The sequence below is a fragment of the Pongo abelii genome, chromosome 2 (assembly GCF_028885655.2).
Source record: "Pongo abelii isolate AG06213 chromosome 2, NHGRI_mPonAbe1-v2.0_pri, whole genome shotgun sequence".
In the NCBI taxonomy this organism is placed as follows: domain Eukaryota; kingdom Metazoa; phylum Chordata; class Mammalia; order Primates; family Hominidae; genus Pongo; species Pongo abelii.
The window spans coordinates 166984171-167009433 of record NC_085928.1 but is presented as its reverse complement, the minus strand read 5'-3'; the positions used below and the strand labels follow the sequence as shown (position 1 = coordinate 167009433).

General features: G+C 38.9%; 1 protein-coding gene across 12 annotated transcripts in view; it reads left to right on the top strand.

The window, feature by feature from the left end:
• VEPH1 (ventricular zone expressed PH domain containing 1) overlaps positions 1 to 25263 on the top strand; it is a 315043-nt gene that overhangs the window by 253839 nt on the left and 35941 nt on the right. For all 12 annotated transcript variants that reach the window (XR_008523995.2, XM_054552900.2, XM_024245018.3 and 9 more), the window contains one exon: positions 13698 to 13815. Coding sequence is in view for 11 of the 12 variants with exons in the window: in XM_054552900.2 (XP_054408875.1) it covers positions 13698 to 13815 (118 nt within the window). In the remaining variant the exon portion in view is untranslated. The remainder of the gene's footprint in view (positions 1 to 13697; positions 13816 to 25263) is intronic.

Here is a 25263-nt window from a genome sequence, read left to right as displayed (position 1 = left end):
AAAAAGGAAAAACCTTTAGAAAATAGTTAACGAAATAACTCTATTCCTGGGGGAACAGAGGTATGCAATCCCTCTGCAATGTCTGTTCTAATCTAATAGTGGTTGAGTTCTTTTCTTAAATAATCAGTGCATGAGTAAAATCCTTTTCTTTTTCTTTTGCTGCTGTCATGGATATTATGTGAATGCCAACAAACACTGGGCACTATACTATTAGAATAAATAGCACCTCTTTTTGTGCAAGAAGAAAGTGTGGTAACTAGAAACTCAGGGTCTGGGTTTGAATCCTGCCTCCACCACCTACTTACCAGCGCTTTTATCTAACTCCTCTGTGCCTCACCTTCTTTACCTGCAAAGTGCAGGAAATAGCAGTAAACACTTCACAGGGATGTTATGAGATTCAAAAGACATAATACATGTAAAGTCCATGGAGCAGTGATTGCCATATAGTAAGAGCTCAATAAACAGTAGCTGGTACTATTTTATTGCACCTCCTCTGCAAGACCCCTCCAAACAAAATGAATGACTCCCTCAGCCATATTCCCATAACCTTTCACAGATGTAAATAAAGATGTCAACAACAACAAAATTGTTTGATTTTAATGTCTTTGTGCCTCTCGTAGGCTGTGGGATCAGGCTTTTTCCATTAATGTCTGCATGTCCCAGCACCTATCATGGCATCATGGCCTGAGGCAGAGCAGCTACTCAGTAAATGTTTTGAGACTTTATATTCTCAGTCATGATAAAGGTTTCTTTTTTTTTTTTTTTTTTGAGACAAGGCCTCACTCTATTGCCCAGGCTGGAGTGCAGTGGCACAATGATGTCTCACTGTAGCCTCGACCTCCCAGGCTCAATCAATCCTCTTACCTCAGCCTCCCTAGTAGCTGGCACTACAGGCGCCCAACACCATACCTGGCTAATTTTTGTATTTTTTTGTAGAGGCAGGGTTTCGTCATGTTGCCCAGGCTGGTCTCAAACTCCTGGACTCGAGTGATCCACCCACCTCAGCTGCCCAAAGGTCTGGGATTATAAGTGTGAGCCACTGCGCTTGGCCATGTTTCATTTTTTGAGAATGATTTTTATTTTCACAAATAGCCCAACATTTTATCTGAGCCAATGTGTACTATAAAAAGAGACTGCTCAAACTGAATAATAAATTTCCATGTTAAAAGCTAAGTTTCACTAAAATAATGAACATTATTTTCTTGTGTGGCTCACAAATATACACTGCAAACAATTCCAAAAGACACATCTAAAAAGGTTTTGAGCAGAGGTTGTATCACTAAAATGCGAGTAGTCATGCACGCTTAACACTATTTCAAAATATAAATTCTGGTTTCGACCTTAAAAATCGTAGCAATTTAGATATCTCAATACTAAACATAACAAGGAAGAGAACAGTCAGTGCCACTAACAGCTTTTAATTTTAGAATCCTGAAAGTTGCATGTGGATTGGAAAAATGTTGGTTGTAGGGACATATTACCCTTTTCCCCTTAGGGATTCCATGAATATGGAGTAATTTCTATTTTTTTTTAATTCAGTAAAAAAACTATTTCCTAGAATCTAATTATGTTCCATGTATTTTTATATTTTTATCCTACATTCAATATAATTTTTGGTTTGATGCCTCATTTCTGGGTCTGGTAATTTCTTCTGCCAATAGACAATCTACTTTGTAGCCAACCCAAAGTCCTCATGCTGCATGCAATCTCCTTTCTTTATGGTCTTTCACTAGGACTGAGAGTAGCCTTAGACCACCACACACTCTAGTGTTGGTTTCATGGAGTAGTTCTCAGACCTAGTTTATGCAAGTGTCCCTGGGGCACTTGTTAAAAATGCAAATTCCTAGGGCCTCTGCAGATTTTGCAAATAATATTCACTGGGTAATCCTGTGACTCTACATCTTTGACAAGTTATCCTGGTAGTTCTGGGGCAGGAGGTCCCACAGCCTCCTCTGATAAAACATCAAAACAGAGGCAAAGGCAACTGAGATCCAGCTGACTTAGTTTGAGTGACATCACTACCACAGACATGCTCTGGGAACTGGGCAAGTCATTAACCTCACTACAGCTTGATTTCTTCATCTATAACTAGGAAAGAATCCACCTCCCTCATAGGGTTGTTAAGAAGGTAAAATGAGATGATGCATTTAATTCAGCACCTGGCAGAGCACCTGGAACAGAGTAAGTGCAGCTCTAAAACTATTATTTCATAAACTGCAAGCCTGGCACCAAATCACCTGTTTAGTCTTCCCTTTTCTGTGTGTAGATATCTTTGTGGTTCTGCCCTGAATTTTTTTCAATTTTTTGCCTCCTCAGTAAGAACTGAGTGCTATGGTCTATGTCTGATCAGGGCCCGGGTACCTCATTATCATCCTATGTGTGTGTCTAATTATTCCCTGAATGGACACACATCATTGCACCTTTTTATTTCAGCCTCATTAGAGTGCTCCATTGGCCCACCTTGTTATTTCCCGTCTCTTCACTAATGTCCCTTTTTTCTCCTCCTCCTTTCAGTCTTCACATCTTCTTATGCCTATTTCTTTCTTCATCGTATTAAATCCTTCCTTTTATGCTTGTCGTTATTCCCTCCTTTCTACACAACTCATTACACCCCTCCATCTGTGAACTGCCTTATGCCATCCCATTTCTATCTCATCACATCCTCATCATGCACATATTAGCTCCTCCATTCATGCTTAGTACTGCATTCTTTCTCTCTGCTTCTTATCTACCACAACCTGCCCTTTCCACCCTCCCATTTAATGCTCCCATTTGTAAATCACATTACACCCCCCATGCCTTTATCATTACACTCATCTATTTATGCATCTCCTTGCACCATTACCCTTGCACATTTGTCTGTGCATTTCTATTTGTACATCTCATTATGGCCTCATCAAGCATGCACATGTCATTATTCCCCTTTGAAATGTTCATGTCCGTGTCGCATTACATCCCTTTATGTTTGCATCTCATTAAATCCAGCGCTTCTAGGTTTGACAACAAACTAACAAAAACAGACAGGTAAGTATGTTACCTGATTTTAGAAAACTAAATATGTTTCTCAGGCACCTAGCATTAGTGTTTCTTAAAGAAGTCATTCATTTCAGAAAGATTTACATGTATTTATCTAGCTGAGAGACAAAAGACACTATATTTTACATACATAAAAAGGAGCTTCTTATTTTGCTTGATTTGAATTATCATCATTATCACTGCCTTTTTTTGAGATGGGGTCTCACTATGTTGCCTAGGCTGGTCTCAAAATTCCTGAGCTCAAGCAATCTGCCCACCTCAGCCTCCCAATATGCTGGGATTACAGGTGCGAGCCATTGTGCTTGGCCATTATCACTACTTTTTATTGTTTCTCCACAGTTTACAAAGTAGTGCAATTATCCATTAATTTATTGTGGCAAAAAGTCACTGAAAGAGACAGGTTAGGAATGAAAGTCATTTTATAGTTTGAGGAGTGCATTAAAAGAAAAGAGAAATTAAAATATTTTCCCAAGAACTGCCAGTGAATGGCAGTGGCAGGGCTCAAACTCTGATCTTCTGACTCCAAAACCTATATTCTTCATTCTGTACCACTCAGCAGAAAAACTCTTATTTCTAAGTATCCTCTCTGTCACTTAGCCTATGCTGTAATAATTTCCTAAGACAGAACTTGGTGTCAGTATGCTTTGTTTTGTTTGGTTTTCTGAAACAAAATAGAACATGTTTCAAACACTTAGTATTTTAGACCTGTTTATCTCCAAGTTTGAAGAGCTAAAAGTTAAAAGAAACTGTAACATGGAGCCTTCTAGAGAAAGGAGAAAGACTCACCACCAAGGTCAGTCTCACACAGGCAAAAGAAGGAGACTCCTCTACAGGGAGTTTGAGGGGTACCAAGGAAGCCTACACGCATACACACGCAGAACCTTTCTTCCTCACAGATTCTGACCCTTGCTAGTCTCTTTGCTTCACTAAACTGTGTTCTCTGCCTCATTTTTATTTTTCATCAAATTATGAAATAGCTCATAAATTCAGAAAAGTACAGAAATCTGATATCCATTCCTGCCACAGATAGATATTTACATTTCTTCCATATTTGCATCAAATATCTCCCTTTACAAAAAGAAACTGTTGTAAATATTCTCCTGAGGTTGGTGTGTATTATTTCCATGAATGTTTTTGTACTGTTGTTTTAAACTTTTACCTAAATGTTATCAGATGGCACATATCTTTTGCAATGTGATTTCTGCACTTAATGTTATGTTTTTTAAATATATCTGTTCATACATGAGCTAGCTCATTCATTTCAGCATCTATAAAATTTTCCACTGTGTAAATAGACCATAATTTACTTTTTTTTTTTTTTGAGACGGAGTCTGACTCTGTTGCCCAGGCTAGAGTGCAGCGACCTGATCTCGGCTCACTGCAACCTCTGCCTCCCAGGTTCAAGCGATTCTCCAGCCTCAGCCTCCTGGGTAGCTGGGATGACAGTCCCATGCCACCACATCCAGCTAATTTTTAAATATTTAGTAGAGATGGGGTTTCACCATGTTGCCCAGGCTGGTCTCCAACTCCCGAGCTCAAGTGATCCGCCTGCCTCGGCCTCCCAACGTGCTGGGATTACAGGCGTGAGCCACTGTGCCTGACCAACCGTAGTTTACTTTATCCAGTTCTCTACTGAGGGGTGGTTCCACTTTCTTAAAACTGCCTCCATCACTATTACTTCACCAGTGCTTAGCTCTCTGCTGTGTGAAGTGACTAAATGGAGACATTTAAAATTCCAGCATCATGGGAAGTAATACCTTCTCTCTAAGTCCATAGTAGAGTCAGTTTTATTTCCTCTGTAACTATTCAAAGTAGTAACCATGTCAACAAAATGATAAATCTTTTTTTTTTTAATTTTTTCAAGACAGGGTCTTGCTCTGTTGCCCAGACTGGAGTGCAGTGGTGCCATCATAGCTCACTGCCACCACGAACTCCTGGGTTTAACTGATCGTTCTACCTCAGCCTCCTGGGTAGCTTGAATAGCAAGTTGGCAGAACCTAGTGAAATTGAGGATATGAATAATGTTAAATTTTTAATGTGTCATGCAAACAAGGTTTCTGGGGGCATCACAGATTACTGTTATTTACTTAGCAACAAATAACCTCCTAAGTTTCCTTTTGCCTCAGTTGTTAGCCCTGGGGCAACATGATGAGAACCAGATGTCATCTTACACATCCTAGGGTCTGTACTGTAGGCAAGGAACCTTGACAATGTGAATTTGAGTATTTACATAGGGGGTGGAACAGCTGTCCCTGAAAGGAGAGAACAAAAATGTTTGCTCATTGGGAAGGGGTCTGGGTTCTTACTTTTACCCTTTAGAATGTAAATAAATCCCTCCAGGTTGAAGAGAAGACTAATGTCTCCAGCTTGACAACCCAAGCTCCTGTATCCTGGGTCTCATCCCCATCTTAAAATGTAAACATACCTCTGGGAAAATAAATCTCTCTAGATGGTATTTCACTTTCTAATTAGTCATAAATTTACTTCTAAAGCTTGTTTTTTTAGCCCAGGTCCCAAGTTTCAGTAAAATTTGTTCAAAAAGCCCTAACTGTGCAGAAACACAAAAATATTTTCACAGCCCTAAACTAATACACTATGACACAGCAATTCCACTCCTGAGTGATTATCACAGAAAAATTTTTGCTCACATACACAAGGGAACACGTGTAAGAATATTCATTGTTACATCATTGTGTAAGTTCAGAGATGGGGGCACCCTTGGTGCCCACACTAAGGAAATGGTTAGGTGAAATGTGGGGGGTGGTGGATGCACACCATTAAATCACTGTGTGGCTGTAGAGGCAACAGTTAGCTAAATATGCATAGAATACCACATAGAGATCTTGAGTGAAACAAACAAGAAACCAAATAGGGTTCACAGCATACCATTATTTGCAAAAATGAAAAATAAACATTGCTACATATTTTTCAAGAATACGTATCTTTTCCAAGACATGTGTCAAACCCAAAAGGTGAGTACTTATAAAAAGGGGAAGTTGGAGAAACAGTCTGAGAATTAAAGTGGTATTAGGGATAAAGGAAAAAAAATAAAATTATGAGAATGAGAGAAGCACCTTGCCTCCAACTAAATAACCTACATGGTTAGGAGCATGGTTTTCCTGCTATCTGATTTCAAAAGGAGGGAAAAAAAGCCTCTCCAAATTAGCTCTTTAACATCAGCATCCTCTGTAGTATAGTGCCACAAACAGACTTAACAAATAGTACTAAATATTTGTTGAATGTAAGTGGCAGTAATCAATTAGAAAAAAAAAGTCACTGCAATTCTTTGCTTTGCACTATGAAAGGAGAATATGTAAGTGCTGGCTATAATTGCCAAAAGTTCTGTGATTACATTTTACTGCTGAACCACTGTAAAAATGTTAAATTTTTCTTGACCTTTTGAACATTGGTAGTGTTTTGGCCTTGCTCCCACTCTAATAATTTGCTGGTTTTAATGAACTGAAGTTTCAAAGAAATCGTATTTGTAAAAAAGATAATTGTGGTTTTATCAAACATTTTTAAAACCTGTTATATAGCTTCACGCAATTTGCCACCTTTATTTTCTACTGAACTCATACACTTCTGTTAAATTTTTCACAAACCGTTTTACTTAAACTGTTGTCATGTTAACTGCCAATATCCTGTAGTCAGATTATTTTTTCATGATTTTTAGATGAGTGTGATTTTGGTGAATTTGGCTTTTTTTTGTTTTGTCATATTTGTTCTTAAAGTATTCTTCAGAGCTTCCCTCTGAAATGAATCAAACATAGTGTTTTCTTCCAGCCACTTGGAGCCAGACCCATAGAATTGCCATGATTTTCCAAGAAGAAATTCAGTTCTTCCCAACACATAGGGACTCAAAGGATAGAAATATAAGTTTATTTAGTGATATGTAGTGATAGTGAGGAGTTTGCCACATTGGCCTCATGTAGTCATGTATACCTCGAGTTCCCTTACTAATTGGCATAGAAATATGAGAGCCAATGGGACATAGCACATGCGTGGCATTCATGCAGAATACTGAAATGCACTATGAGTCCTTCCACGTCAGTGCGCTGCTGCCTCTGCTTAGAGTCTGCTCCCCCATGGCCTACCTCCCTCTCCACCCACTCCAGCCTTCTGCCAAGTTTCAAATTGGGCCCAATAAGTTCAATTTTCACACCTGATCTCTTCTTGCCATATTGCACAAATGGAATAATAACATCTCTGATGTTTAAAAATGAAAACGTTGCTCTTGTGACCAGTCTACCTGTTTTGTCATATGAAATGAAACTTTTTTCTTTTTTCTTTTTTTTTTTTTTTTGAGATGGAGTTTTGCTCTTGTTGCCCAGACTGGAGTGCAATGGCGCGATCTCGGCTCACCGCAACCTCCGCCTCCTGGGCTCAAGTGATTCTCCTGCCTCAGCCTCCCAAGTAGCTGGCATTACAGGCACTTGCCACCATGCCTGGCTAATTTTTTTTTTTTTTTTTTTAGTAGAGAGGGTGTTTCATCATCTGGTCTTGAATTCCTGACCTTGTGCTCCACCCACCTCCACCTCCCAAAATGCTGGGATTACAGGCATGAGCCACTGCACCTGGCCTCTTTTTTCTTCTTTTTTAGGTCTCTGTTGCCCAGACTGCAGTGCAGTGGTGGGATCTCGGCTCACTGCAACCTCTGCCTCCCACGTTCAAACAATTATTGTGCCTCAGCCTCCCAAGTAGCTACGATGACAGGTGCCTGCCACCACGCCCAGCTAATTTTTGTATTTTTAGTAGAAACGAGGTTTCACCGGGCTGGCCAGGCTGATCTCCACCTCCTGACCTCAAGTGATCTACCCACCTTGGCCTCTCAGAGTGCTGGGATTACAGGTTTGAGCAACCATGCCTGACCCGTTGAAACCAAACTATTGTGGAAAATACATATATGAGCATATGCACATGGAGATTGACAAATTCCTCAAATACCAATCAGTGGACACAGATCAGCCATCCCCACAACTGCTTTCAAGGATATAGGATTAATTTTACAGTCAGTGCACACCAGAGCAACTTGGGGAGCTTGTGTAAAAATGTAGATGGGGTGCAGTGGCTCAGGACTTCTAATCACAGCACTCTGGGAGGCTGAGGTGGAAAGATTGTTTGAGCCCAAGCATCCGAGACTAGCCTGGGCAACATAGTGAGAACTCTGAACAGACAATCTGAAAAAGCTGAGGGTCTTGAGAACAAGTAGTCAACATACTATATTGATGAATTAAGACAAACATCATTGTTCAATTATTAACACTTTATTCTAAAAACTTGTTAAATAAAATGAATTCCTGTAATACCCATAGATATGCAGATATATAGATATATATTATCTATATAGATATATATATATTATCTATATAGATTATATATATATATATTATCTATATATATAGAGAGAGAGAGAGAGAGATTTTTTTAACAATTGTAGTCTGGAAAGTCTTAATGGTCATAGTTGAATAGACATGAACACTGAAAACCTAAATGCTACTGTTGATATAAATTAGAGATAAGATCTATGTGCTTCAATTAGTAAAAATGCATAATAATTCATTGAACATTTACTATGGGCAAAGTGCCATAATAAGTATTTTTAAAAGCTGCAAAATAATATGGAAGTCAGTCTTCATGGTAAGAGCTTTAATCCAGTTGAGAGCAAAAACATCACACCAGAAGAAGCTTAGTAACAATCACACCTTACACAAATGAAGCTGTATTCAGTTTCCTCTGTGAAGAATACTGCAGACACAATGAATTACCTTCTCACCTCCTTGGACTGATGACTATGTCTCTTTCATCTCTTTATCCGTGGTTCCTGATACCAGGTGCTATGAATACTGTGTTATATAAATTGAATCCAAGAGTAATATTTTTCACAAGTTGAAAAACATAAAAAAGTTGTGGCATGGATATTCTTTAAAGTCTCTTTTGCTAGTTTATTTATTCAACAAACAGCATTTCCTACTAGACACTATGCCTATAACAATTTAAGACGATATGAAGATCAATCATTAATTATATTCCCTAAGTAAGCTTATTTCACACCTTGGACTCCATATCATTAGAGTGTGTGCGCTGAAAATAACTATACAAACATAAACTTATTATTATGTGAAAATATTTGGGAATTTTTAAAAATACTTGCTTACATTTCTTAAAACTTACTTGAAATGTGTGCCTAGAGTGATCCTATTAACCACAGGCACACAGAGCACGTGAGGCAATCCTATGTTTTGTATCTGTGCACAAATAGCTTTAGGACAGAATTTAAATGTGCCAAAACCCAAAGTTCTTCCAGATGTATGCTTTCACTGATTTCTGGAAAATTGCTTCACAGTACCCTCTCAAAGTACATAGACCACATTATAAAATCCAGAGGCCGCTATGCACTTTTACAAAATCCATTGCGTTGACTCATGCTGTCATTTGTCAGTGAAATGATGTTGTAAATCTCGCATCTTTCTATGCTGCCTGGCTTAGGCTTATTATAGCGTTCTCCAAATTCCTACCCTCATTAATGACTCTTTTTCTAAAACTGGAGAAATGCTCACTTAGCCAAATGTTTAAAAATACTATTTTTTCCTCCAGTGAGTATTAATCTTCTTGAATTATCAGGAAAACCTTCTTAGTGCATGCCTACTATGAATATGTATCCTTTTTTTTATTTTACATCAATGAAAATAGTTTGAACTTCAGCATTCTTTTGTGTTTTATTTTGTGTGTGTATATTTTATTGAGGCCTCATTTGGAGTGTACTTGGGAGAATGTGACTCCTCTAAGTAGAATCACCACTTTCCTGGAGAATTGGGCAAAAGGATGTCATTTTTTATTCCTCTTAACGGCACAATCTCAGTATTAGTTTTCAATAATGCATAACAAATTAGCACAAACCTAGCAACTTAAAACAACACATACTTATTATCTCACAGTACCAGAGGGTCAGGATTTCAGTTGTAACTTAGCTGGGTCCTCCACTCAGGGTCTCACAGGGCTACAGTCAAGGTATTGGCTGGGCTGTGTTTTCATTTGGAGGTTCAAATGGGTAGGGTCTGCTTTCAAACTCATTCTGTTTGTTGACAAGAATCATTTTTTTGCAGTTGTAGGACTGATGACTTTGAACTCTTACTGGCTACCAGCTGAAGGCCTCCTTTAAGATCCTAAAAGCCACCTATAGTCCCTGCAGTTCATAATGTGGCAATTTGCTTCCTTCAAGCACAGCAGGAGGGTCTCCCTATGCATCTGCTAGCAAGACAGGTTGTGTGTGTGTGTGTGTGTGTGTGTGTGTGTGTGTGTATAATAACAATGGAATTGATATCCTATCCCCTTTGACATATTCTTGGCCAGAAGCAAATCATAAGTCCTTTCCATACACAGGGAATGGGAGTATACAAACAGATGAACACCACAAGGTGAAAATTACTGGGAGGTCACCTTAGGGTCTGTCTGCCACAATCCCATTAGAACTGAAAAATACTCAGACAGTGATTTAGAGTTAGATATAAGTTATTTTTATCACTTTTCTGGAGTCTAGTTATCTTAAAGAAAGTTTGTAATTCTCTAAACAAATCTATTTTTTTCTCATTTTAGAAAAATAGAAGCCATATAGCAATTCTTGGGCAAGGCCTGGGGAAGCTGCAGGACCCAGAAGGGTAAAGGTTAAGTAGGAGAGAGAACTACTGACCTCAAGCACATTTAAGAGGTCAAAATTCCAAAAATCTAGGTGTCACTGGTTGTTGGTTTGTGTTTGCTTGTTTTGTGATTTATTTTGCTTTGATTTTTCACAAATATTGGAAACTATATGTGTTTCATCTGTCTTTCCATTCAAAGTGTGCTATTATCACCAACTTCAAAGTTCATACAACTACCGTGGATATCCTTTAGCACAACACCTAAATCCTCTGAGGAGGTGAGCCTGCTTTTGACTTCAGAAATTGAACGCAGGAATGTAGTTTACCATCTGTCTGAAACGTTTAAAGTAAACTTTTTTCCAAGACAAATGTGGATTATATGCAACAAACTGGGAATTTTCTGGTCTCAGAACAGGAAAAATAAAGGAACCCTTAAGTATTATTTTAAGTACTTTGTTTGCTAGTAGTGTTTGTGGTGAATGAAAAATTGATCCTTAATTGTGTGGGAAACAGAGAAGTGATCTGCATGGCAATGGCCAAGTACAGACTTCAGAGACTTCACAGTTTTGAAACTGATATTTATGAACATCTGCTTTGTCCCCATAAATTTTAATATGGATTGTATCCTTTGAAACTCACAAAACTCCCAGGTGCTTCTTCAGTCTTTATCTTGGAAAACATACTTTTTTAAAAAAAAGTCTTCTTTTTTTCCATTGAACATCTTCAAAATCATTTTTGTCAAAACAATATTCCTAGATATACAGCACCTATTGGAATGCCTGAGATATGGTATTAAAGGTTAGCAACCCAAAATGTTGCAGTCACCATGTCAAACCTCCAAAATGTCCAACCCCAGAACACAAGCCATAATAGTCTTAATAGAGGATGCTGAAAAGTATCCATTTCTAGGCCCAGGGCATGCCTTTTGTTATTACACAAATATTTGTTTAGTGCTTGCTATGTGATAGGCACTTTTAGGTGCCAAGTTTATAGCAGCCAACACAACAGACAAAATATCTGTCCCCATTGTGTTTATGTTCCAGGGAGTGTAAATGTTCTCTTTAAAAATTCCCTTTAACTTTTTATACTATCTTGTATATAGTTCGTTAGTAAAAAAGCTTTGTGCTGGGTCTACAAACCAATGCTAATCCATTAATGATACTGGACTGGACTCTGGGGATATTATGAAAAAAATAAACATGTTTCTGTTCTCAGTGAACTCATAGTTGGACATACTTCTCACCTCTGTCAAGAAATTTAGAACTGAGAATTGGGAGCTTTGGGATGCAATCAGGGTAGCCACTTGATCATTCTCTATTTAGATCCCTTATAAGCAGTGCAAACAGTGCCTACACGCCTCAGCCTTGAAAATTCTAAGAACTATTCCTATACAGAGAGAAGATAAGAGTGTGTAGGCTAAAGGAAAGGAAATAAAATCACAGCTCAACAGAGCACAAACATGTTAGTTGGCTGGGTACATGCAAGGCCAATAAGAACATCAAGTCCCTCTTAGGAGGAGGAGCCTTTTAAAAATGCAGTTTCTGGTCATCCATCCTATACCAAAGGATACAAGTCATTTACATAATAGGAAAGCCTCAGGAGGACAGTAGAGCTATTTAATTTGGTTAGGCTAATAGTTTTCCATCCATTTACAGTCTAACAGAACCTCTCTGCCCTGCCCCTTAAAGAGGAATGCATTGGCCTGGTGCCATGGGGCACATAAAACATGTGCAGTCTTCTTGGAGTGTCAATTCTGCTCAACCATTTGGAGGAAAAAAGTTAACTAATTTACTGGTAAATAATTTAATGCATTATCTTCCATTAAAACCAATGCAGGCCAGGCATGGTGGCTCATGCCTGCAATCCCAGCCTTTTGGGAGGCCAAGGAAGGTGGATCACTAGAGATCAGGAGTTGGAGACCAGCCTGGCCAACACGGCATAACCCTGTCTCTACTAGATATACAAAAATTAGCCGGGTGTGGTGGTAGGCACCTGTAAACCCAGCTGCTCAGGAGGCTGACACACGAGAATCACTTGAACCCAGGAGGTGAAGGTTGCAGTGAGCCAAGATCACACCACCGCACTCCAACCTGGACAACAGAGTGAGACTCTATCTCAGGAAAAAAAAAAAGTAAAAATTAAAAAAAAAAAAATCAATGTAGCTTATATTATGTAATAGAATGCAAAATTTGCATACACTTTTAGGATAAAGCAAAAGAACTAAACAGTCCTGGAGCCAAGGGCTGAGGGATTAAGCCCCACCCCCATATTTTCCATCAGCCCCCTGTAAAGCCAACATAATAAATATAATATATATATATTTTTTATGATAGGGTCTCACTCTGTCACCCGGGCTGGAATATAGTGGTGCAATCTCTCCTCACTGCAACCTCTGCCTCACAGGCTCAAGCGATCCTCTCACCTCAGCCTCCTGAGTAGCTAGGACCACAGGCATATACCACCATGCCTGGCTAATGTTTTTGTATTTTTGGTAGAGACAAGATTTTGCCATGTTGCCCAGGGTGGTCTCGAACTCCTGAGTTCAGGCAATCTGCCTGCCTCGGCCTCCCAGAGTGCTGGGATTACAGGCATGACCCACCATGCCCGGCCAATAATATTTTTTGATATGGATAATTGGTTCTCAATTTTATATAAAATGTAAATCCCCCAGCAGCATGTCTTCCAACCACATTGCCACTTGGATATCCCTTCTTTTTAGAAAATCTGGAGCCACTGCTAGATGCAAGAAAATTCTGGGCCATTTCAGGCTCTGACACCTCAACCCTGACACTCAGCCCTGGGGCCTGTGCTCACTCCTGCTGCATTTATGAATACTGTCATGGAAAAGTTTAGCTGAATGCTTTTTTTAAGGCTGGCCAAGAGAAATGTTTTTCAATGCTGCCTCTTAGTCTTTAGTATGAGATTGAGCATTGACCATCCTGATCCACATCCCCTTCTCCCAGTCTCGGAATGTTAGGTAGCAGACAGAGTAGCTTATGTTCTTTGTGCTTTGTGTTCCTGACACAGGATCTGGACCAGGTACAGCTCCATCTGGAAGAAGTGAGGTTCTTTGACGTGTTTGGCTTCAGCGAAACAGCAGGAGCATGGCAATGCTTCATGTGTAACAATCCTGAGAAAGCAACTGGTGAGAGACCCCTACCTGCTGCTAAGAACCATTTGTGCCCCGAATTGCAGGGATCTGTCAGCTCCATTGTTCTAGGTGGCCTTCCTCTTGCATAAACATCCCCAGTTGTAATAATGCACAGAGTCATGTCCCTGCTTGTGCTGAGAAAGGCGTCTCACCAAAGTGGTCGTAGGAAAAAGGGAAAACTTTGGGAGGCAGAGAAACAATCCCTTACCTATATGTGGTTATCAAGGAAGCAGTATCAGCCATTTTGCCCTAAAAGTATTCATTTCATCCAGATGACCCTGAGGGTTAGAGAGAAAAAAAGTGTTCTGTCAAGATGTGTTCCTTAAGGAAATGAGACCACACTAAATGAGTGAATCAGCACACAGACCATATTATCTCATGTAATCCCTAACACTGTTGCTTGATGATTAAACTGTGTAAAAAGTGAAGCATTAAAATAGTAAGAAATTATCTGAGAAATAACCTCATAGCTGGTTATTCGCCTTCCACTTCCTTTCTGCTGCTCAAGGTATTTGGTCTACTGACCTTGCCTAAAAATAATTGTTAGCAAATACAAGTCATGCCCTGTGCTAAACATATCAGATAGCTTATCTCATTTAATCAGTCCTTGCAATACTCTTATTAGGAAAATACTGACATTATCTCTGCTTTACTGATGAGGAAACTGAGGCACAGAGAGGTATGGTAACTGCCCAAGGTCACAAAGATAAATTAACAGCAGCAGAATTTGAACGCAGCCTGACTCTAGAACCCATGCTCTTAACGATTTCACCATTCTGCCTTCTGGTTACACTCGGCTCAATCCAACCAGTGGAAACAGGTTGCTAATAAGCCTATGTCCAAAAAGTTATGCTGTCATTGGAAGTGAAATATTTCATCACTAATGTGCCCTTTGAGAGGAGAGAGCTCTCAATGCTGACTCGGCTCAGGAACTGCATTTAGGATCACAAGAGCAGTGTTAAAAAAAACTGTTGAACACAAAGCCACTTTGTAGATGAGCCATCCTCTAGACAGCCATTGATTATACCACCTGTACCTGGTCCTTTAATTTTAGGATTTTATGCATCTTAAAGATTACCCATTGTGGCAAGTCTGTCCTCTTGTTAACTGCCAAGATGTTGAGACTGAATCGTAAAAATATGTTTATTTGGCCAGATGGAGATGTGTAGGGCTCTCAGAGAAGTACCAATTAAAATGTATTACCCCACGGAAAAGGTGCGGATGGCAGAAGCTGGTAGTTAGGATGCCAGCCTTTGTGAAGCACAGATTGTTGGCTGATTACAGAGTCTGGATTGAGCCAACACCAGAGTGAACACACCAATTTTTTAAAAGTTAATTCAAACAAATAAGGAATTGGGGAATTGACTGCCTCCATTATAAAACTTTCTAATTAGACCTTATTTTATATATGAAAAAGACAGAGCATAAAAGAAGCTTTATTTGAGAGCTAGTAAAATAAGGTACTTATCTTAGGTAGCTCTGAGAGGCCCTGAAGAGTTTTCACTCCAAGTAAGCTGAGTCCTTAGTTCGATAAATATTTAATCATATCTGGTCAAGGGAGGCCTCAGAAAAGGGGCTGAAAGTTAAAAACACAAAGTGTTCCTTTAATATATGTTTTCTCAAATTCACTGCCATGCTCTTGAAATGAACGTTCTGCACATTTACTCTTTCTTATTTGTGTTCCTCACAGTTAAATATAGACTGAGAACATATAACAATAAAAATTCAAACAAGGCCAAATATTTTATAGCAGAACATATTGAATCAAAATGTTTGGCCCTGAAAACTTCAGTGGGTTTGGATTTCTTTGCTCATTTCCTTTTGCTACATGAAAGAGGATTTGAGTTTAAGAAAAGTCCTATTTTAAACTGTTTTTTTTTTTTTTTTTCACCAAAACCCTTGACTCCCTGGATAGTTTATATAGGTTGTTGATTTCATCTTCTTTTTTATATAAGCACTTAAATTATATATTTAATCTAAGTGAAAGGTCTAACATCATATTGTTGCCAAATATATTTCTCATAGAGACAGTATTTGCATTCAAGTTCTGCTTAAATTCAAAGTTGAAAGATGAGACATAGCAACAAATGCTTTATTGGTCATGCACAGCTAGCATATTCCTTGCATCCAATTTTTCATTTATGCAATGCATGTTTGTTGCATTAGTTGAGTGTCTTCTACAGGCTGACCCTTGGGATAGAAATATGAATAAGGTACAATGTCTCTGCTCTAAAAGAAATTCATAATCCAGTTAGGGCCAAAAGGTGTATTCAGAAAAATCTAGCATACTTCTTTTATGTTTTTAGCATGCTGTATTTGTTGAGTGAGTGAATGAATGAATAATATTTAAAATGGCAATGTCAAATATTCCTTGAATGTTAAAATGTGATGTTTCAAGATTGTGATTATATGCTAACGATATCAAATTCATCACTATACCATACCCAGTGCATTCTGAACCTGGTAAATGAAGATTGGGGCTGTTTCCTCCCTGAGAGAAGTCACCACTTGTAAAGCCTTGATCCACTTACCTGCCTGTCTTAGCGCCTAGAATGTACTATGCCCACCTGAGTACTATGTACTGGTCTGGGTTTCATCAACACCCACACAGGGGCCAGCTGCCCTATCAGCCTCAGGGAGAAGGGGTCCAAAGAAGTAGAATTGAAGTCTAGAACAAAAGGCCAAATAAACTGGGTTTTTGATATTTTTTAAAAGAATTGACAAATGATACAATAATTGTTTTCATGTGTTCACGTTTCAATATTTTTTAATGCTGTCCAGCATCTCCATAAATTAGGAATAAAACATGAGACAATTAGAGAATTTCAGTTAGACATTAGGAAAGACATCAAGAAATATATAATACTTTTTAACTGTGTAGACTCAGCCAGAGGAATCCTTCAGAAATTGACAGTATCTCAGCTTACTGACATGGTCAACTCACATACATTCCTGTCTTCAAATAAAAGTCTCATCACCATCCTCCCACCAACTTCACCATCAACACACAGAAATTCACAGGAGTTTAATATCTGGTGATCAATAAAATATTTTTATCCAATAATATACAGATAGTCAGAGGAAAGTAAATGCTAAAATAATGTAGAGGCCCTGACATGATTATAATTGCTAGCATTTATCATTCTAATGATATGCTAAGCTTGCATGCATTTTTCTCATTTTCTCACCATTATTGACTTCATTTTACAGATCAGAAAACTGAAACACAAAGAGATTAAGTAATTTTCCCAATATCACACAGCTTCTCAGTGATGGAACCAGTATTTTAATCCAGACAGACCAATTCCAGAACCTGACTTTTCAACCTGTAGGGAAAATTCAAGTTAAGGATATGAAATATTGGAAATTTCAAGAGCAATCATTCAGTAGTGTTATAATATATTATAAAGACCCAGAGACAAGTTTAATTTTTTAGAAGTGATCTACTTCCTCGATGACTTACTCTACTTAAAGAAGAACAGAGACTTTGTTACGATAATGTGTGAGAAATTATTACTTGCAGGAAATGATTACAGTAGAATCTATTTCCTTTTCTTCCAACTGCTGATTCAGTTTCTGATAATCATTTTATAAAAGTTCAGAGTAGAAGATTAGAAAATTTCTGAAATAACTCAGTAATCCTCAGAGACTTGCCTGGTGGTGTTTATTGCAGATCTCGTTATTCCACATGAATGAGAGAATGGAGATTGAGCAAGGAGATTGAACAGAACAGAACTTATTTCTGGAAAACCAAGCTAATCTTTATCAGTTGTCCTTGTGTTTTGGAATTGCACAGTGTATGTTGACAGTAAGAGTTAGTCAGCTGGTCTGTCCTGGAACACATCTGGCTTTCTCTTCAGTCACATTTTATTAAAGTAGGAGGAAGAACTGGGTCATGACTTTCACTCATTTCTTGAGACACATGGGATGCCTTTGTTCTTACACCCTACAAAAAACAACTTAGAGTTTTGGCACTCCTGTCCTTCTCGATAAATCTAAGCAGTCCCATGTGATTAGTCTCTTAGTCACTAGACATTTAGAATTTGAATGTGATTGTCAGTAGAAGGTCTTCTTGGGTTCTAAAAGAAAATGGAACAATTTTTTCAAACAACTTTCTATCATGATTCATCTTTAGAACTTGATTTCAAATAGTTGTGTTATAAGAACATACTGTCAAGCTGAGTGCAGTGGCACGTGCCTGTAGTCCCAGCTACTCAGAAAGAGTGGAGGGAGGATTGTTTAAGGCCAGGAGTTTGAAGCTGTGGTGCACCATGATCATGCCTATGAATAGCCACCGCACTCCAGCCTGGCCAACATAGCATAGACCCTGTCTCTAAATCTAAACTAATTAACTAAATAAATAAATATAAATTTTAAAAAAAAGTGCTATTTATTATATTAGATTAGATTATGAATACATGGGCAAATGGAGATGGTTTCAAAATGCCTCCTCTGTCAGGAGAGTTTTTTCAGACAGTCAAAAGAATTGGTAACAGCAGTTGTGGGTCTCCTTTGGGGGCACCCTTCATGCGAGCTAGATTATTTTTCCACTCCAGATGCCAATGTGAAAATGAACTAAATGACCTCTGAGAGGACCTAGCCCATAAGGCCACCAATAGCCTTGTGAGTCTATGAATATGAAGCTTTTCCATTAAATTTCAATGTCAACTTTCATAGAACTTTAAAAGTTATAAAAGAAACCTCAATTTTGGCCAGGCGTGGTGGCTCACGCCTGTAATCCCAGCACTTTGGGAGGCCGAGGCGGGCGGATCACAAGGTCAGGAAATCGAGACCATCCTGGCCAACATGGTGAAACCCCGTCTCTACTAAAAATACAAAAATTAGCTGGGCGTGGTGGTGTGTGCCTGTAATCCCGCTACTCGGGAGGCTGAGGCAGGAGAATCGCTTGAACCAGGGAGTCGGAGGTTGCAGTGAGCCAAGATCGTGCCACTGCACTCCAGCCTGGTGGCAGAGCGAGACTCCATCTCAAAAAAAAAAAAAAAATAAGAAAACTCAATTTTGATGTATGTGGTGGCGAGCGTTGTAGTATGATATCTTTTCTCCTACCACATGTGTTAGAGCACTGTCCTATGTGCTAAGTGTTGGTAGAGCACCAAAAACAATGGAATGCTTTTTATACAATAACTTCACATTTTCACATTTATATACTGGGACTACTGAGTATATATTGATTATGTAAAATTGAACCTCAGCTTTTTGTTCAGATACTTTGCAATACTTAATGACAAAATAAAAACACACTTACAAACTCAGATAATTTATTATCCTGAAATCTTCCTTTTCTCCCTTTCCCCATCTTCCATCTTCCTATTTTATGCCTCTGTGGTATGAACATTCTTCTCTCCCTCTTAAACCTCTCCACGCACTCTCATTTCTCTCTCCCTCTTTCTCTCTCTGTCTTTCTCTGTCTCTCTCTCTCTCACACACACACACACACACACACATATGCACACACACTTACATACCACCCCCTAAGCAGAATTAATTTCTCTCCCTCTGTCCTTTCCATCCTCTGCCCACACTTCTGTATTGCACTTGGCATGTGGCCATCAGACTTTCCCTCTGGACAGTAAACTACAAGAAGAACCACGGATTATGCCTCATCTTTGTACATCTTAACCAGTGCCTGGCACATTATAGTGTTTAATAAGCATTTGGCAAATAGATGAGTGATTGAGCAATTCATTAATCACTTAAGTGATAGAATACCCATGGGAAAAAATCGAATTTGTTTTGAAATGCAACTTGAAAATCTAACTTTTAAAAATCTAACTCTTTCTCAAAATTAAAAACAACTAACTGAACTGAAACCTGGAAATAGCATCTCTTGGAAAATTAGCTTTCATGAGAAGAAAACATTGGGGTATACAAGATTTCAACATGTTGTGGAAACTGAATTTTAGTATTATGCTAAAATGTTACAATATACACATGGGCAAAGAGCTCATAATAAACATGCTAATAACTTGTGAATCTTGAAGAGAAACAAGCTAAGATCAGTAACCTAACACCCCTCAGGGATTAACTTCTATTTTTCATCCAGCTTCACTTTCCTACTCCTCTGCCTTTCCATATTGGGTCAACAATCTTGTCTTGATACAGAGGAAAAGTGTCAGATAGGCCATATACCTGCAACAAAGCATCAGTCATTGTGTGATTATCCACTAACAAATCACTATACATAGTAATGTGTCCTTTTCCACAAAGAGAACAAGCTGAATCAAGCCAATATATAGATGAGGAGAAGCTTTGGAAAGGCAGACTAATGTGAGTACATTAGTTTCATCATCATACAAGCATAAGATGACATTGATTTCAAGAATTTTGTGTAGTTTTTAAAATAAAATACTTGGTATATTTTAAAAGAACTCTAGCCATCATATTGCAGAGTAATCCTTTTTTTTATTGACCTATATAAGTACACTAAGAATGAAATTTGTTTATCAGCCACAAACACACCTATTTAAAAGAAATACCGGTACTATACTGGTCCTCTTTTTTTTTTTTTTTTTTTTGAAACAGAGTCTTGCTCTGTTGCCAGGCAGGAGTGCAGTGGCACAGTCTCTGCTCACTGCTACCTCCGCCTCCCGGGTTCAAGCAATTCTCCTGCCTCAGCCTCTTGAGTAGCTGGGACTACAGACATGCGCCACCACACCCAGCTAATTTTTGTATTTTTAGTAGAGACAGGATTTCAACATATTGGCCAGGATGGTCTCAATCTCTTGACCTCGTGATCCACGCACCTCGGCCTCCCAAAGTGCTGGGATTACAGGCGTGAGCCATCACCCCCGGCCAACATACTGGTACTTTTTAGCAGCCACAGAGAATAAAGTCATCAAAGGATGGTCATATTTTGCCTTGGATTTCATCCTTCCCACCTTCTCAGAAACTTCCCAATATAGATTAGATTAACCTTTTTCTCTTCTCTCTTCAATGTTCCTCTTCCAACTGAGTCCTCCCATTGGCTTCTAAACATAATTAAGTGGCTTATCCTCCCCTTTCCCTCTGTCTACTGCCTTATCTCTCACTTCCCCTTTAAAGCCAAGAGAGTTGTCTGTCTCTGCCCACTTCCTTGCCTCCTTCTCCTCGTGACTCAATCCTCTCTAACCTTGTTTCTAACTCTATCATCTCAGTCTGTAGTCATTAACAACCTGCAAGTCACCCATGCACTGCACATGGTTCAGTCTTAATGTTACTTGTCTCTCAGCAATATTCCATTCTGTAAACCAATTCCTCCTTCTTAAAGCATTCTTTTCCTTCAGCTTCTGTGACACAACACTCCTCTAGCTTCCTTCCTAGTCTCTGGACACTGCTTCTTATCCCACCTTTCTTTACCCAGCTAGTCATTGTTGGAGTAACCCTGTTACTACAGTAATCACCTCTATGCAACAACTTCCAGATCTATACATGCGGTCCTGGCCTGGCCTCTCCTCTGAACTCAAGATTTACATCCGCCACCACCTACTTGACTGCTTCTAAGGCACCCCAAAATCAGTTATTTTATTTTGTTTTATTTTTTAATATAGGATCTTGCTATGTTGCCCAGACTGCTCTCAAACTCCTGGACCCAAGCAATCATCCCACCTCAGACTACAGAGTAGCTGAGACTACAAGCATGCACCACTGTGCCCAGTGTCAGTTCATTTAAATTAAAACTCACGATTGTCTCTTTGCTTCCCCCAAACACTTACTCTTCTTCCAGCATTCCTTAGCTCAGTGAATGCAACATCACTCAATCTATTGTACCAACCAGAGACCCACTCACTGCCTTCTCCACCACCCCCATCCAATCTATCACCACAATATTGAGGATTTTACTTTCTCAGTTGCTCTCAAATCTGTCTGTTTCTCTCCACAGCACTAGTGCAAGCTGCCATCACCTTTTACCTACAATAATGGCCATAGCCTCCTCATTGAACTTCTCTGAACCCTTCCCATCTCCCTCCCACGATGCAGCCAGAGTGAACTCTTCAAAGCACAAATCTGTTGTGCCACCCCTTTCATGAAATCTTATGTAGCTTCCCATAGCTCTTAGTTTAAAGAGCAAACTTCATAACATACCCTTCACGGTCTCACATGGAATGGTCTCTCCCCGCTTCTCCAGCTTCGTCCTGTCCCACATTCCCTCTGCTCTCTTTGCTTTGTCTAGAAGAACCCTCTTAAAGTTTCCCAGACTCGCTGTACTTCTTCCTGCCACAGTGCTTTTATATGTGCTTTTTCTTCTACCAAGAATTCCCTCTCTCCCCTCTTCACTTAGTTAAAGTAGATCTTAGCCTTCTTATTATAAATCAAATTCACAGCTTCAGTATTGGAAGCCTTTTGTAACCCCCCGATGCATACTGAGGTCCTCAAAGCACCCCAAACTTCTTCTCCATAACATTGGTTACAGCTGCTGTCTTGTTCTTTTATGTGTGACTTTTAGATCAATGTCTACTTCCTCCAGTAAATAGTAAGTTCTATGAAGTGGACTCTCCTCATCCGTCTATCCTCAGCCCCTAGCACACAATAGATGCTCAATAAATATGTACCAATAAATGAATGGCCAAAGTTAGTGTCTTCTCAGAAAATTTTCAGTAATAATTTTTTTCTCAGTCAAGTGATGACAAAAAGCAGATAAATGAATTAACAGTGACTCATTTTACAAGAAAAAGGTAGATATTCATATGATGACATTTACAGCATCTCTTTTGTGCCAAATATATTCTTTATATAAGCTGTCTCTTCTTAAATAAGTTCTTTTCATAAGTACTATAATAAACAGATCATGTTAATAGAATGTGTGATATATTCATATATGTGTATTAAAAATATACATACACATGGATATGTACACATATATGTGTATATATGTGTGTGTGTTTCATATATAACATACAGCATGTGATGGTGTTTATGTAACTGCTAAGGCTTCCAGTGCAGACATTATAAACATCTATTCATTGTCAGAAGGTTTGAGGCCAAGTGCTGAATCACAACAGATGGAACTCCTGTTTAAAAATTCCATGAAAGTGGTGTAGGTAACACCTTAAAATGTTCCAGAATACAAGAATTTACAGGCAGGTGGGACAATGGTTACAATATGCTCAAATGGTACAACCCAAACAAGTTGGTCCTCCTTATCACAGACGGGGCACAAGCTTGTCAGATCTATTTTTTCCAACTCCAGGCAAACTCTACAATCTGCAGGCAGTATGGGAAAGTGCTCAACATTTAAAACTAAAGTCCTATGACCAGATCCCATCAATAATATCTATCCATGCGATCTTATTAATGAGACTCAGTAGGACCAACATCGGATTTGTGTGAAACCCTTTCTTATTAAAAGTTAATCCTACAATTAGACAATTATCAGCCAGGCACAGGGGCTCACACCTGTAATCCCAGCATTTTGGGAGGCCCAGGTGGGTGGATCGCTTGATCCCAGGAGTTGGAGATCAGCTTGGGCAATATGGCGTAACCCCATCTCTACAAAAATTACAAAAATTAGCCTGTGGTGGCACATGCCTGTAGTCCCAGCTACTTGCAGGGCTGAGATGAGAGAATCATTTGAACCTGGGAGCCAGACGTTGCGGTGAGCTGAGATCATGCCACTGCATTCCAACCTGGGTGACAGAGTGAGATCCTGTCTCAAAAAAAAAAAAAAATTATCTTCTTCATTGCCACTCTCCTGATCTTTTCCTGTTGGTCTCTATCAGTCATTGCACAGCAGTCCTGGGCAAATTTTCTTTGATGAATTTCTCATAAAGACACGTACTGCTCAGAACTATTAAACAGGTTACCATCTTGGAAAGTGCCCTTAGAATTTTTGTCTCACTATTAACACAATAAATAAGCAAAATTCCACAAACACTAATTCTGAACATTTTTTCTGCAACCCTATTGATTGAAACCAAGAACATGAATCTAAGCAACTGCCATCTTTGTCTTTAATTTTATCAAAAGGTCGTAGTTTTCTCCCTACAATTGGTTTTGCAGTTTTACTCTTTCGTATATCATATAACCTATTACTGTCATCTACCACGAAGATGCTAATTATTTCCTAGAAGTTTTAGAGCAACATAAGAATCACCTGTGGACCTTGTTTAAAATGCAAGGCTTCTCACCCTATCCCAAAATTTTGATTCAGTGAGTTTAGGGTGGTTCCTGGAAATGTGCCTTCTAACAAGCCAGCAGATAATTCTGATTCTCTGGTTCTCACAACACAGTTCAGGAAACATAGCCCTAAATGCTTACAACACTGTATTTCTGAAGCTTTTTTGCATCAGTACATCAGTAATTGGTCAGAGAAGCATATGTTTTGATGGGTATGAAATTACTGAGAAAGGAAGCCATTCAGTCACGTATGGCAGTGCCCTCAGAGGGCTGCTGTCAAACTTAGTTTGTCTGTCCAATTTTGGTCCCCACAGTATTGTGTAGGATGTTACAAAGTCAGTGAGGATCATGGTTTATTCACTGCCAGTAGAGAAATATTGCACTCTCAAACGCTGCCTGGAGATTCCTAAGAAACATGCCATTTGTTATGATCCTTAGCAATTTCAAAAACCACAGACACTCAGTCTACTAAATGTGGCTCCTACGACCCCTTCATTTAATGCTTCTAGCTCTCTTTATGCATATCCTCTGGAATTATAGTTTGCTTTATTAGAACTGGCACACACACCAAAGAAAAAAAAATCAGTAAAACCATGGAAGGAGATTGAAGTAAATTTGAAACTTTAAATACATACAAAGAAATTCCCCATAGACAGTATAGGAGTCATAAATCCCAGAAGCAGTGTTTTCAAGGGGGAAAAAATTACATACTATACTTTTTCTCAGTTATTACTTAAAAACTAAGAATTTGGAGTTAATTTATATATCAATATCTAATCAATATCTATATATCTATATATTGATATATATCTATATATGTCAATCATTTTACATATATATATATATTTTTTTTTTTTGAAATGGAGTCTCCCTGTGCCGCCAGGCTGGTATGCAATGGCACAATCTTGGCTCACTGCAACCTCCACCTCCCAGGTTCAAGCAATTTTCCTGCCTCAGCCTCCCGAGTAGCTGGGACTACAGGCGCATGCCGCCACACCTGGCTAATTTTTTGTATTTTAGCAGAAACAGAATTTCACCGTGTTGCCCAGGCTGGTCTTGAACTCCTGAGCTCAGGCAATCCACCCGCCTCAGCCTCCCAAAGTGCTGCGATTACAGGGGTGAGCCACCGTGCCTGGCCTGGGGTTTATATTTTTTCTTCCAGAATATGTTTTCTTTTGAAGGCATTTATCTTTAACAATCAGAAAAGAGTATCTAGAAATTCAAATATCACAAATTAAACTCATGACAGTCTCAAATATGAGTTATTTGTGCACAGTGCAATACTTTCAAGACAAAACTGGCATAAGCCAAAAAGCACACAGTATGAGT